The sequence below is a fragment of the Lycium barbarum genome, chromosome 9 (assembly GCF_019175385.1).
Source record: "Lycium barbarum isolate Lr01 chromosome 9, ASM1917538v2, whole genome shotgun sequence".
NCBI lineage: Eukaryota > Viridiplantae > Streptophyta > Magnoliopsida > Solanales > Solanaceae > Lycium > Lycium barbarum.
In genome coordinates this window covers 121,595,102-121,610,749 of record NC_083345.1, presented here as the reverse complement: position 1 = coordinate 121,610,749, position 15,648 = coordinate 121,595,102, and the positions used below count along the sequence as shown (strand labels likewise).

General features: G+C 32.1%; 1 protein-coding gene and 1 non-coding gene across 3 annotated transcripts; one reads left to right on the top strand and one right to left on the bottom strand.

The window, feature by feature from the left end:
- The first annotated feature begins 2,732 nt into the window (after positions 1 to 2,732).
- On the top strand, positions 2,733 to 2,804 carry TRNAC-GCA (transfer RNA cysteine (anticodon GCA)). The gene has a single exon. It is a non-coding gene; the product is annotated as a tRNA-Cys (tRNA).
- A 6,628-nt stretch (positions 2,805 to 9,432) lies between these two features.
- On the bottom strand, positions 9,433 to 14,749 carry LOC132608703 (aluminum-activated malate transporter 12-like). Of its 2 annotated transcripts, none has more exons than XM_060322444.1 (6): positions 14,350 to 14,749; positions 13,682 to 13,822; positions 13,058 to 13,330; positions 12,162 to 12,289; positions 11,056 to 11,199; positions 9,433 to 10,322 (listed from the first exon to the last, which is right to left on the bottom strand). In XM_060322444.1, the coding sequence occupies exons 1-6, from the start codon at positions 14,645 to 14,647 to the stop codon at positions 9,696 to 9,698; spliced, it is 1,611 nt and encodes a 536-aa protein (XP_060178427.1). In that variant the 5' UTR covers positions 14,648 to 14,749; the 3' UTR covers positions 9,433 to 9,695. The 2 variants fall into 2 exon arrangements, with proteins under 2 accessions (XP_060178427.1, XP_060178428.1); XM_060322445.1 differs by having other exon boundaries at positions 13,715 to 13,822.
- Between the last annotated feature and the right edge of the window lie 899 nt (positions 14,750 to 15,648).

The following is a 15,648-nucleotide window of genomic DNA, read 5'->3' as shown; positions in this document are numbered from 1 at the left end:
GAATTATGTGTTAATTTCACCATTTGCTGGAGGAAATGGTTCGACATAACTCTCTACAATTTATATAGAAGAAAATGATCTTGTAAAAATCTCTTATGTTTTATGCAGATTTGTTAGGTGTAAAAATAAAAACTCTTACAAGATATGACATAAAACTTAAAAATAAATAAATAAATAAATAAATAAAAGTTATAGTGGATCACAAAATCAATCTACGGCCTATTCCATTTTATACTCCGTTTATCTCAAATTATTTATCGTGATTACTAAAAATAGTAGTCTCAAATTATTTGTCATTTTAGGAGTTCAAGGCACAATTAATTATTTTTTCTCATTTTAATTTTAGTAGAATTTTGTTATTAATGGAGATGACACATAAATAGAACAAAAATTCGATGAAGAGAGATTATAGCTTAGACATAATAAGGGTAAAGTTAATTAAATGCCCCTCCTAATTAATATTTCTTAAGGAGCGTGTGAAATAAAAAAGTGACAAATAATTTGAGACGAAGGAAGTACATTACATATGAAATGTCAAACAATTGTTTAGTTGACTATAATTTGTTTAATCATTTAAATATCTTGTATTATAAGAATCGTGACGTAAAGTACCTTTTGTATTATCTCTAACAATGTGAATTCTATGTCAAAACTTTAAGAATCATCTTTCTTCGATTTTTTATAGAAATTAAATTATTTAATCGGCATTCTCATTATCACATCACTCTTTGGGATGAAGTATAAAATTTAAGGAATATTAGTCCAAATATTCTATTTTCTTTTAAAAAAAACAAGTGGAAGTCTTTGAGCGGTCTAGTGGTGTGGAAATAAAGACAATCAAAGTTTGAAATTTTCATCATCATTTGAAAAAAGGTGACTAAAAGAGAGCATAATTGTTTGATTTGAGTTGAAAACTTGAGCATATGTTCTCACAATGTCAACTATCTAATATATATTTGTCTCAATTAGGGGAAACAAAACTTCTTAGATTCTTTTTATATTTTATTATTTAGGGAGCTAAACAGGAGATAAATGAGGTGTTAATTTTAGTTTTAGCTGAGGTATCATACACAACTCAATTTCATCACAATAATAATTGCAATTTCAATTAGTTTTTGGGATTGAGTTAAGCCCAAGATTGAATAAATTATAGTCGATTCTCTTAGCAACGTGCCAATTGTATTTCGTCCAAAATCCGTAGTTTTTAGTAGTGAAGTTTTTTTTTTTTTTACGTAATATCAAAGTCAAACTCAAACTCATCTTGATTATGATATATTCAATTTTATACTCTCATATTGTATTATTTAAGCTTTAGTTAGCAAATCTGGGAGTGACAAACGTGTTAAGTTGTCACACATCAGTTTTTGATTTTCTAAATCACATATGAGTCTTTGATTTTCTATACCACATACTTTAAACATTTATATCGTATATGAAAAAGATGAAGAAGAAGGAGGTGGAGGAGAATGTTGACGAAAGATATATAATTGCAAAACTTTTGGGACTAAAGTTAACACCAACCATAAAAATGATGAAAAGTCTGGAACTTGTGACTATGTAGTACAATTATACCTAAACTAAGGACAGTCGATGAAAATTCTTGAACATGAAATTATGTTGTACAATTATACCTAACAATCTAACACTATATATTTGTCTTATTTGTTGACGTAACAGAAAATCCAAGAGTAAAACCCCACATACTTTCACAATCTAAATGCAAAACTTCGACTTGAAAGTATTAAAAGATCTTTTCAATTTTTGGACAGGCAGACCATGTGAAAGCAAAAAAGATGAACAAAATTAACTAAAATCAACAATCAAACATTTGATCCATCACTGTCTTTACAGTGTATTGACAATGAAATTGCCCAAGTCTATATTTGCCACTGCCCTCTTTCATAAGCTAAGGAATTAACTTTTGTTGTCCCCGAGATGATGACATTGATTGAGGTACACATGAACAATTATTAATAGGGAGATCCCAAGTTCAAACATTTAACTATTGCATTTCCTATGAACTTATCATAAATTGGTAGGCAGATTTGTCCGGTATTTGACTTTGTGAACTACAGTCTATAGTTGACTGCATGTAGATAAGGGCCGATTTACGTGAACTCATTAATTTCTATTTGAACCTTATATACTGAATATATATAAATATATAAACTGTAAACCTAGATATTATTGTAATATTAGTTTGAGATTGTTGTAGGAACTCAAAAACTTCAAATCTTGAATTCATCCTACCCATAGATTAGACAAAGTACGCTCTAACTAGTTTGGACCCCTTGTTAGGAGAAAAAAGAGTTTATATATATATATATATATATTAATCGTGTAAATAATTTATATATTATCAATGCAATTTAATCGTCAATAGTAGGTTATTGCTTTATTTTTTAAGTTATCATATCAAACTTGTATGCACCAGTTTGGTAGGAATTTCTTCAAAAACAATTCAATGAAAAAAAAAATTCTAGCTATAAAGGAAAAGGTTTTGTCATGGATCATTCTATAACCTTTTCAAACTGTAAACGGTAATTTCTCTACAACTTTTCTTTTACTTCTCAAAAAATGAGCAAGGGGTCAATTACAAATTAACCAAGTTTAATGAATATTGTAAATACATAGAGGGCAATTTACCATATGAAGCATTCATTTTGACTTTGCAATATATTAAAATATTAAGCGCTGTGAGATTAATTTCTTGCAAATCAGCATACACGTAAGGGTCCATAGCTCAGTGGTAGAGCATTTGACTGCAGATCAAGAGGTCACCGGTTCGAACCCGGTTGGGCCCTTTTTTTTAAAAAAAAAATTGGCCGTTGTTTGTTAGCTATGCTGGTCAAGTAATAATTCCTATAATTGATATTAACATTAACTTTTAGTAAGTACATTTTTAATCTTCTTTTTTTAATCAGGGGTTCTCCATTTAGATCGTCTTTCTAAAGTGTTTGCATTTCACTATAAGTTGGAGTTCAAAAATTTACTTGTATTGGTTGTTTACATCAAATCAATGAATATATGACACATGTTTGAATATACATAATCATCACTTAACCAGTTCGAACCCGGTTGGACCCTTTTATTTTTAATTTTTGGCCATTGTTTGTTAGCTATGCTTGCCAAGTAATAACTCCTACTATTGATATTACCATTAAATCTCAGTAAACTCATTTTTTAATCTTATTTTCTTAATTCGGGGTTCTCCATTTAGACTGTCTTTGTAAAGTGTTTGCCTTTCACTATAAGTTGGAGTTCATTGAAAAATTTACTTGTATTGGTTGTTCATATCAAATCAATGAATGTATGACACATGTTTGAATATACATAATCATCACTTAACCGGTTCGAACCCGGTTGGACCCTTTTATTTTTAATTTTGGCCATTGTTTATTAGCTATGCTTGGCAAGTAATAATTCCTATTATTTGATATTACCATTAAATCTGAGTAAGCACATTTTTAATCTTCTTTTCTTAATCCGGGATTCTCTATTTAGACCGTCTTTCTAAATGTTTGCCTTTCACTATAAGTTGGACTTCATTGAAAAATTATTTGTATTGATTGTTTACATCAAATCAATGAATGTATGACACGTGTTTGAATATATATAATCATCACTTAACCGGTTCGAACCCGGTTGGCCGTTATGCTTGGCAAGTAATACTTCCTCCTATTTGTATTACCATTAGATCTCAGTAAGCACATTTTTAATCTTCTTTTCTTAATCCGGGATTCTCTATTTAGATCGTCTTTCTAAAGTGTTTGTTTTTCACTATAAGTTGTAGTTTATTGAAAAATTTACTTGTATTAATTGTTTACATCAAATCAATAAATGTATGACATGTATTTGAATATACATAATCATCACTTAACCGGTTCGAACCCGGTTGGCCCGTTTAGTTTTAATTTTTAGCCGTTGTTTATTAGTTATGCTTGGCAAGTAATAATTCTTCCTATTTATATTACCATTAGATCTCAGTAAGCGCATTTTTAATCTTCTTTTCTTAATCCGGGGTTCTACATTTAGATCGTCTTTCTAAAGTGTTTGTTTTTCACTATAAGTTGGAGTTCATTGAAAAATTTACTTGTATTGATTGTTTACATGAAATCAATGAATATATGACACGTGCTTGAATATACATAATCATCACTTAACTGGTTCGAACCCGATTGAGCCTTTTTATTTATAATTTTTGGCCATTGTTTGTTAGCTAAGCTTGGCGAGTAATAACTTCTATATATTACCATTAAATCTCAATAAGCACATTTTTTAATTTTATTTTCTTAATCCGTGGTTCTCCATTTAGATCGTCTTTCTAAATGTTTGTCTTTCACTGTAAGTTGGAGTTCATTGAAAAATTTACTTGTATTGGTTGTTTACATCAAATCAATGAATATATGACATGTGGTTGAATATACATAATCATCACTTAACCGGTTCGAACCCGGTTAGGTCCTTTTATTTTAAATTTTGGCCATTGTTTGTTAGCTAGGCTTGTCAAGTAATAATTCCTATTATTTGATATTACCATTAAATCTGAGTAAGCACATTTTTAATCTTCTTTTCTAAATCCGGAATTCTCCATTTAGATCGTCTTTCTAAATGTTTGCCTTTCACTATAGGTTGGAGTTTATTGAAAAATTTACTTGTATTGGTTGTTTACATCAAATCAATGATTATGTTTGAATATACATAATCATCACTTAACCGGTTCGAACCCGGTTGTCCCTTTTATTTTTAATTATTAGCCATTGTTTATTAGTTATGCTTGGCAATAATAATTCCTACTATTTATATTACCATTAGATCTGCACATTTTAATCTTCTTTTCTTAATCTGGGGTTCTACATTTAGATCGTCTTTCTAAAGTATTTGTTTTTCACTATAAGCTGGAGTTAATTGAAAATTTTACTTGTATTGGTTGTTTACATCAAATCAATGAATATATGACACGTGTTTGAATATACATAACCATCACTCAACCGGTTCGAGCTCGGTTGTGTCCTTTTATTATTTTTGGCCATTGTTTGTTAGTTAAGCTTGGTGAGTAATAACTCCTATCATTGATATTACCATTAAATCTCAATAAGCACATTTTTTAATCTTCTTTTCTTAATCCGGAGTTCTCCATTTACATTTTTTTTAAGTGTTTGTCTTTCACTATAAGTTGGAATTTATTGAAAAATTTACATGTATTGGTTGTTTACATCAAATCATTGAATGTATGACACGTGTTTGAATATACATAATCATCACTTAACCAGTTCGAACCCCGTTGGGCCCTTTTATTTTTAATTTTTTGCCATTGTTTGTTAGTTATGCTTGGAAAGTAATAATTTCTATTATTGATATTACCGTTAAATCTCAGTAAGCACATTTTTTAATCTTCTTTTCTTAATTCGGGGTTCTCAATTTAGATCGTCTTTCTAAAGTGTTTATTTTTCACTATAAATTGGAGTTCATTAAAAAATTTACTTGCATTGATTGTTTACGTCAAATCAATGAATATATTACACGTGTGTCACACCCCAATCCTGATAGGGCATGATGGGCACCCGACCCTTACTTAGAGCCGAGCGAACCCGCTGGTTCTCGTTATACTCATAATCTCACAGGACTCTTAAGTCATGAAATGAAATGCATAATGGAAGCTTTTCGAAAACATTCTTTTCGTCTTTCTCGAATCAAATAAAATCTGTAATCATATGAATCTGTAAAGTAATGCCTAATGATACATCGGCTTAAATAGCCTCTTACAAGACTGGCATACTGTATACATGACTCTGTCTGCAAAGTCTCTAACATAAATCAATATACCATAACATAGATACTCTGACTCGGCAACACTCCGGAAAGAAATGAAGCTGGCCAATCCAGCTGGAACATCTTCTAGCAATATCCTCTACTCATCTGTATACACCCGCGTGGCATGAAACGCAGTGCCCACAAGAAGGGGAGTCAGTACGAATAATGTACTGAGTAAGTAAGGCATGAGTAGCAACATAATATAGATATGAAAAGTAACAAGGAGTAAGAGAGATAACCTGTACATCTGAATGCCTCATAAGGCGGATAACATGCATGCTTAGCCTTTTAAAAAAAAACATTTCTATACATATACATAGTAACATGCCCGGCCATTAAGGTGCGGTGTCATATATGTAATATCATGCCCGGCCATTAAGGCTCGGTGTTATCATCATTAGCCCGCGTCCGGGTCTCCCGCGTCCGGGGCAATATCATAACATGCCCACTACAGTGGTGTGCACATCTACGTGACATGCCCGGCCGACTATAGCGCGGCGCGGTGTGAGAAAATACATACATATATATATAAAGCATGCATGAGAGCCAAGTAAAAGCTATAAGTACACCGGAGTGACGTAAGGTCGGTAACCTCCGATTATATTATGGAATAATCATCATCGCTTTGTCTCACCTTGAAGGAACAATTATTATAAGATGAGACTATCAATGAAGAATAGCATTAAGAGAAAACATAGAGTAAGATCATAAATCTCACAAGGCATCAATTCATATACTTTGGAAGATTTAGAAATAAAGTCACCATCCATGAATAAATTGAGAAATCAATAAATAGCTCGACATTCTCATATCGTCATTGCAATCGTAAACTTGGAACCTTTAAACATAAAATTGTTCTCATCATAGTCATCATAATAATATTCTCATTTTTGACATCATCGTTGTCATGGAAAAACATATCCATCGTTTTTATCATAAGAGCTCACATAATCACAAACTTTGGTTTGGAAAATACGAATATTTTGGAAAACATTTATGGATTATCAGGAAGGAAATCATGCCTTGGAATCTTAGACTTTTTAACTTTTGATAACAAGGAAAATATGGAAACATTTATGAAATCATAACCTAGGGATCATGCCTTTGAAAGAAAGGGACGAGCCTTAACATACCTGGAAGATAATTTCTCGACTTCCAACTTACTTCCTGCCTTGCAATTCACTTAAGATCATTCGTAGTCTCGTAATCTACATATAGAGCCATTCATAATATTGTTAGGATCATCATCTTACGCTCATCTTAAAGCCTTTAATTAAAATCCTTTTAGGTTCTGTCGAAATTCGGGCAGCATCTCCCCTGTTTATATGCCTAGCCCGAAATCATTATATCAACAACCAATCAACAACAACAATACCAACATCATCAACACCATTATCCATACCAATATACTTCCTAAAACATCCCACACGATGTCTTCTAAATTTCTCAACTAACCACCTTGTGATACGGCTATTTGATAACTTTATTTCCGTAAAGAAGCCGAAATTAATACCGACAACATCAATAACAACATCCTCAACATCCTACAAGATAAATATATATATTTTATCCAAAATTCTCTTCAAACCTCAATCCATAATTCAACAACATCATCACAACAAACTATAACCTTTATTCTTGCAAATATTCCTTAATCAAAGTCGATAAAGAAAAGATTCAATGATTCATACCTTATTTTTATGAAGGTAGCAAAATCTTCAACATTTACTTGTTCCCAAGCTAACTCCAACACCAAACGAAATTATAATCGCGTCTACACGTTGCCCAGACTTCGATTGGTATTCCGTAGCTTGAAATTTGCTCAAGATTCTCACTTTTATGTGAGATTTAAGGGCCCTTTTGTTGCTGAATTTTCTGGAACATTTGGACAATTTTTTATGATGAAAAATGGGGTTTTAACCCCTTTTTATAGTGGCTAAGTCGGCATCACTGTAGCAGTACTGTAGCGGTTCTGTAGCAGTCCTGTTTCTGCGTTGACAGCTCAGTTTGTAACGTCTATAATTCTCTACTCCGATGTCATATCGACGAGCTCTTTGTTGCATTAAAAAGTATACTCGATGAACTTCATTTTAGGCTTTTGTTTCACCTTAAAACTCCTAATATACTAGGAGATATGCCCCTCCAAAATTGACTAAAAATCTGCCCAACATTTCTCAATTTTTCGTCGAACTTATTTTCTTCAATTTGCTTGATCTCGAAATATTCCGAAACTCTCCATACATGATACTTATCATTTATTATACATGATAATGGCTATGTTCTTGCATTTCAAAATAGTCTTTCCCGATTACGACTTACGAGATCATAATCATCCTTTACTTCATTGTTATATACTTCCCAAGGCTTGTACCTTCCAAAACATCATGGGACGTCTCCGATACTTCGTTACTACTGTGATGTACGTGGCATGCTCATGCTCTGAAAGTGCGGGGTGTAACAACGTGTTTGAATATACATAGTCATCACATAATCGGTTCGAACCCGGTTAGGTCCTTTTATTTTTATTTTTTGGTTATTAGCTAGGCTTGTCAAGTAATAATTTTTATTATTGATATTACCATTAAATCTTAGTAAGCACATTTTCTAATCTTCTTTTCTTAATCCAGGATTCTCCATTTAGATCGTCTTTCTGAATGTTTACCTTTCATTATAAGTTGGAGTTCATTGAAAAATTACTTGTATTGGTTGTTTACATCAAATCAATGAATATATGACACATGTTTGAATATACATAATCATCACTTAACTATGATTAATTATTGTTTATTTTAACTCCATTAAGTCATTTAATCATGATATTTGAATCGGTTTGGTGTAAACATCCGGTACCCAAAAGTATTTATATTTCATCGATTAAAAGGTCATTGAACTATTGAAAATAGATGAACAAATTAATTAAAGTAATTTTTGTTTCTTTGTATCATAAAAATCACTTATCTTTTGTCATTTTACTCAAAAGGTCATTCAAGACAGAAAGTGATATATTAGTCATTTTTTAATGATGCGACACCTGATTTTTTAAGCCAAAAAATAAAAACATAAAACCCAGTCCACTTTAACCAAAACTTCCCATCCTACCCGTAAAAATTCTTTATACGCTAAACAAATGCCTGTAAAATGGTTTGGTCATTCGAATATTACATTATACTCCCTATGTTTCTAAATAAATGGTGCCTTAGGCTTTTTGTTTTATTTCAAAATAAATGGTGCTTTAGGATTTCAAGAAGAAATTGATCTTATTTCCCAAAATTATCCTTATTTACATAATCAAGAATCATTAAGTAGTGGCTGGTACTACTCCATCCTTAACCAAGAGGTCTCGAGTTCGAGCCCCCTTGGGTACGGAGTCACCCTTGTTAGGGAGTGCTTTGCCCCCCAATGTGGGACTACCCGACACGAATCCGGATTAGTCGGGTCCCAATGCGGGTACCGGACACCGGATGAGAAACCAAAAAAAAAAGTAGTTTTTCTAGAAAAGAGGTAACTTAGAAAGTGATAAAATTTGATCAAGGATAAGTTAGTAAAAACACTTATAATTTTCTAAGAGTGATAATTTCTTAAGGGGTGTGCATAAGCTAAAAATACCGCTTAATATGAAATGGAGGGAGTAATATCTTTTTATACTTGTAAGAGAAAGAGTAAATTAATCTCTCTCTTTTGTGTTTCTTGATACTCTTCTCGAAAGTAGATACAATGTTAAATATATCATTTCAACCAAAATAAGGAAAAATAGTCATCAATGACACAAGTCCCTAAATTAGTACATTTCTCTTGTCAATAGATCAACCATGAAACTTCAATTATATTTTTTTCCCAATACTTTCTTTTTTGTCTATCAATTAATCCCATCTTAATATCAATTAATCTCCTGCATGAGTGGGCAACTCATTTTGTAAAGCCATGGTATGCTTCTCATCAAAATTCACAATATGAGCATCATCTTGATTATACTCTTTGAAATGAGAAATTCTTCCCAATTCTTCAACTTCTTCAATAACAAGATCAAGCCTTGCCACAATTTCCACTAGCAAAGAAGCAAATGCAGCAAATGGCAATGCCTCTGAAAATTCAAGACTTGTTATATTAATCTTGCTCAATGTAGGCCTCAATGATTTCCTCTCATAATTCTCTTTTGAATTTTCCCTACCCATTAATTTGGATTTCCACTCAAGTAGCGCGGACGTGTCAGTCTTCACACTCGATAAGGAACCCCTATGGGAGTTCTGTGCACCGGGCTGTCCTTTAGAAACGACGGTCGCTAGGGTTAGCTTGTTGGTGTTGTTTTTGGACCCAATGAAGAGTTTTGGTTGGGATTTTATGGCATTGTTGAGGTCTTGTAAGGCTTCATGAAGGTGATCAGATAGTATTTCTGGTGAACAGTGTCTACGATATCTTATGCTATCTCCTAATTCTTTTAGAGCTTTTGTGACTTCTCCAGCTAGTCTTAGGCATGGATCTTTGAACATTGCTCTAACCGATCGAGGAGTCTGAATAAATCACTTACAAAATAATTATAAGTAAATCTATATGATAAGTGTTACATTGACACTGTAACATGACCAAAAAGATAAGTAACATGCTATATTAGGTTAAAAATGTTTGGACCGTTAATATATGCAACTTAAATAATCATCAGACTTCATGTATCCATTGACTAACTACAAAATACATGCAAGAAACTGGCTAGTATTAATGCTGGAGATATGTTTCGGAAAATAATTTTTAGTTTTTTCATGTTTGGTTGGTCCAAATATTTTGGAAAATATATTTTTTTTCTAGAAAATTAAGTTCTTGAAAAATTAGAAAAATGACTTCTCTAGTGCGAATAGGGAAAAGAAGTTCCATAAGTGACATTCGACATTGATTGTCTGCTCCTACCCCCAAACATCCATGATCCAACCCACAGCTGCCCCCGACCCTCACCCGCATAGTGTTTGTCTATATTATAGATACATGTCTTTGAGATAATAATTTTTACTTACTAACCAAACACCAAAACATAAGTAATTAGAAGAACACTTATTTTCCAGGAAAACATTTTTCGTGACAAACATTTTTCTTCGTACAAAACACACATTAGGTCCTAGATTCCCCCTTTCCCCTCGTACAAAAAAAGAAAAACAACAAAATAAAGAAAAGAAACACTGGAAAGATTAACATATAATTGAAAAGGAAGAAAACACAAGTGAAACAATAGAAGGAAAAAAAAATCATATATACCTGAATTTCAGTTTGAAGACATCCATGAAGAGCTACAATTGTGTATCCAAAATGGCGAAGAACATTTCCCAATTTAACATACTGCTGCCATGGGAACCTGTAACAGTGTCTCGAATGCCTTGGCTCCCAACTTGCATATAATGCCTGCTCCAATCAAATTTCAATATTGTTATTTTTAGTCATATAGGCAGTGGTGTACGCAAAATTTTATTCTATTTATGTCAGCCTATTATCCACAACGGAGTCAGAAATTCATATAATGAAATTAAAGGAGAAAACTAGAGCGTTACACCTATGATTTGAATGCAGAGGCGGATCCAGCAGGACATGAAATTTATTGGCTCTGGATTCAACCTCTTTTGTGTTACTAGTTTCTAAATTAATGAGTTATACATATTAAAGGAATTTCTTCATGGATCTTTATACAATAACTGGCCGGATTCACTGTTTGCTTTTTCTTGTATACATAGATTATACACTAACTACACACAATTATACACATATTATTTATAAATCTGTCTGGCTATTTTTTAGTTGAGGAGGTTGGGTGAGCGACTCTTTATATTCATTTTTTATTTTTTCAAAGACAAATACAAGGTTTGAGCCAAAGCTGCCGAATTCTGCAAACTTATTCCGTCAACTCTACATCTATCTCTGTTTGAACATGACCTTAAGCAATTTTTCACCTCTTTTACAACTACAATAGAATCTTTCCTTGTATTGAGGGGATTTAACCGTTCATATATGATAAAAATATTATTTTTTCCCCATTTAAATAGTACGATAAAGGCGAAAGGGATTCAGTTGAACTCCCTTATCTCCTTTTAGCTCCGCCCCTATCTATTATCACTACTTGGCTAGTTTGTGCGCTTGGGTCTAGATTTGTAGAGGTTCTAATGCTTTACTATTTGTCCCAAATCGATATTTATTTTGCATTATTTTCAAGTGATTTTTATCTTTTATATATATATATATATATATTTTTTCAGCAAAGCGGTGTTAGATGACAGTCCTCATAAAAAGGGTATCTCCATCATTGTATACGGAGAGGAGCTAATTTTCTTTAGTTAAGTAACTATTTATAATGAGAATTTTCAATTACTTACCAAGGTCTCATCAAATGATTTGGAATCCAGAACAGTCTTGTAACCATTGTAAATAGGATCCTCCAAATCTGAAGAATTTTCTCTTGCTTTTTGCTGTTCCTCATCACTAAAGTACTCATTAACACAAGCTGCATAGTAAAGTTAGAAAGTATTCATTAATATGCTATATAATTGAATTATGTAGCATCAAATAAAACTCTATATAATTACTCATGATCAACTATGACATAGTTTATGTGACTTGTACAGCAATTGCTGGTATAGAATATGAGATGAATTTTAAGAAGCATTTAATTTCTAAACACTGGCGATGTACAAGAACTATTGCCCAATTAGATCGCCTTAAAAATTTGTAACTACAAGAAACTGACCATAATAAATAGAATTAGTAATCTGGAAAATGAGACAGACAATCTACTACAATAGAATAGTCTGTTTGGTAGAGCTTCTGAAAGGTCCAAAGTGTGTTGTCTTTTAAAAAAAAAAAAAGAGAATGAAGTTATTTGGCCAAGTTTTAAAGAAGATATAACTGCTCTTCAGTATTAACAAAAGTTGTTTCTTAAAACTTTTGAAGGAAAAGATGAAAAATGTAACGTTCCCCAAAGAAGGAGTGCCTTTTTATTTTCTAGGACAAGATTATCAATATAAAACATTCATCGTTACCAAATTAAGATGTAGTAACTTCCTTTTTCATAATCTGACACTTGAAATAACTTTTTAAGAATATTGGCCAAACACAAATTACTAACGAAGCACTTTTCAAATGATTTATCCAAACACAAACTGTTGTCATCTCACCACTTTTTCCATAAAAAATGTTTTCACATAAGCTTATTTCGACAACTTGATCAAACAGTCTCTAAATTACAATGATAATGTTTATAATTTGGCCATACCTTCAATGGACTTTGCTAAGCCTTCAAACTTAGCAGCAGTGAAATTATGGAGGTCTTCTCCTGACCAATTTGGAAATATCAATAGGCTCATGAGGAGACATATACCACAACCAATAGCTATGGTATAAAGCCGCTCGTGCGCGATTTTTAACACGTTATCAACACGATAGCTCGATACCGTAATCAAATTGAACGTCAAGAGGAATATGACTACACCATAGTCGTAGTTTCTCTTTATGTAAGGGACAAATCTCATGTATGTCGCTGCAGCACCTGTAAAATAGGAGATCATTAACTAAATAAAAATCAGCCAGAACGTTGATAATATGGTTAAATAAATATTAAAGGAGTTCCCTCTATAACTTTTAGATGAGATTATCATATGATTCAATATGAAATTAAAACAGACAGATAAGTCATATGTTCAAGTTTTGCGGCACCACAATTATTAAAGGAAAAAAAATTGACATACATGAATCATGAAAAAGAATTCGACTAGCACATGCCAGGGAGTCTTAAGAACGTAATGAAATCAATAAAAGTAATGATATAATTGAACAAAGTGAAACATTTTTCTTAGCCATTTGCATCAACTAATTATTTTACAAATTAAACGAATCTTACCAATAAAAAATAGTGCAGCTCCAATGAATATACCTCGAAATATGAGGCCAGTTTTTGTGGCAACATATTCAATCAAGAATGCCAGTGATCCTGCTAACAGTGTTCCCAATCCTCTATTTAATCCTTTGCACAATGTTGCCCCTATCATTGAAAACAATAGAAAAATACACAAAATTTAAGTTCTATGTACTGATAATATGTAAAATATATTTACACAGTCAAGTCATTCTGTATGGTAACGGCAGGTGTTGCAGAAGATTATGGGTTAACTAGTCATCAAGGGTGCAATTGTCGGTTTAAGTTACAGGCAGATATACCTTGCCCCAAGGTGAGCCAACAGACACCGCTTTGTCGATATCTTTTTTTACTAGATATGTATATATAGATAATAAGCAAAAAATAAATATGACACCGCTTGTTATTATAGTGATTTGTTAATCTATTCACTTCTTTAAATATGTTGATACTGCTTATTGAAAATCCTGCATACGCTATTGATTTTAGTATGTATTCAGGCACGACATCACTTCAGTTCAATTTTGCGTTCATACACCGTCACGTTCAATTACAATTTCAACATGCATGCATATGTTTTATTCGAAAACTTAGTCTTAGACGTTTGGACTAGATAAGTTAAACTACACTGATAGTATAAAAAACGTTGTTACCTGCCGTGAATTCAAGAACAACCACCACAGTCATGACGGCCCAAATAGCATTACTTCCAAATCCTTTGAACAATGGTTCCATCAAATATAACAATGAAACCAATGTCAATGATAATCCAACTTTGATTGAGTGAATAACCCTTCTTGGATCTTCTTTCCCAACCCTCCAAATTGTCCTACATGTTAATTTTGGAAACTTTTTCATCTTCTCTCCAAGAACACTCATGTGTAATTTCTTCATGATTGGTATCCAGTTAGTACTATTTTCTCCGCTATTCACCTCAGTTTCTACTCCCATATTGGTCAATTTTGATAAGAAAATAAGTGGAGATTTTTGGTTTATTTTTTTAGTTAAAAAATGGTTAGGCCATGCAAAAAAAATGTATAAAGAGAGGCTATAGTTTCGTGAAAGTTATAGGGATTTATAGAGAAGGATTTCATTGCTTTAAATTTATACATGGAGAAAAGAGAGTTGTAATGTTGGTATGTTCACATGTTTCCCAATAAAGTTAGCTTGAGATATTAAATAGGTTCACTAGCTTTCTATATATGGACATAATAAAGGCAAAACAGAGAAGAAACTAAAACTAACTTATGTGGAAATGAAATTAGGAATTAGGTGCAAGGAGACGTGATTATTAGATATTTCTATAATAATCTATTAGATTGATTAAAAAGCATATCATGTATAGTGCATATAGATACTAGTAAAAAAAACAAGAATTTCTAATGAATGTTTTTTTCTGATGGATTTCCAACGAGAAATTAACGATAGATTTTTGACATAATTTGCGCTTTTTTAATAGTTAAGGCATCATTATACTTCTTTTTCCTGCTCTGAATTTATAGAATGTTCACGAATGGAATTATAAGAATTTATCAGACATATAGTACTAAGAAGAAGAAAAAAAAAATCATAAAGACTAGTTTCAACATTATTTTACAGCAATTGGCAAGTGCATTAACGGTGAATATGCAGGTTGACCAAACTTAATTTTATACCATTTGATTTTACAAAAGAACTTAAATTACATACACTAATAATGTTATAAAAAATCTGATTATATAATTTAACCGATTATAACATATTATTACTTTATTATAGGTATCATAACATGTCTGATATCCAGAGTTACATAGTATATATGATCTAAAAATATAAAAATCTTTATGCTATTAATAAACCTAAACTCTTAGCAGATTATGCGTGCCCTTTCAATGGTTCAAATTATTGCAGGTAGATATCGAAGCTACTTAGCTCACGAGTTACTAGCTGTGAAAGGTCAAAAGGTGGTTGAT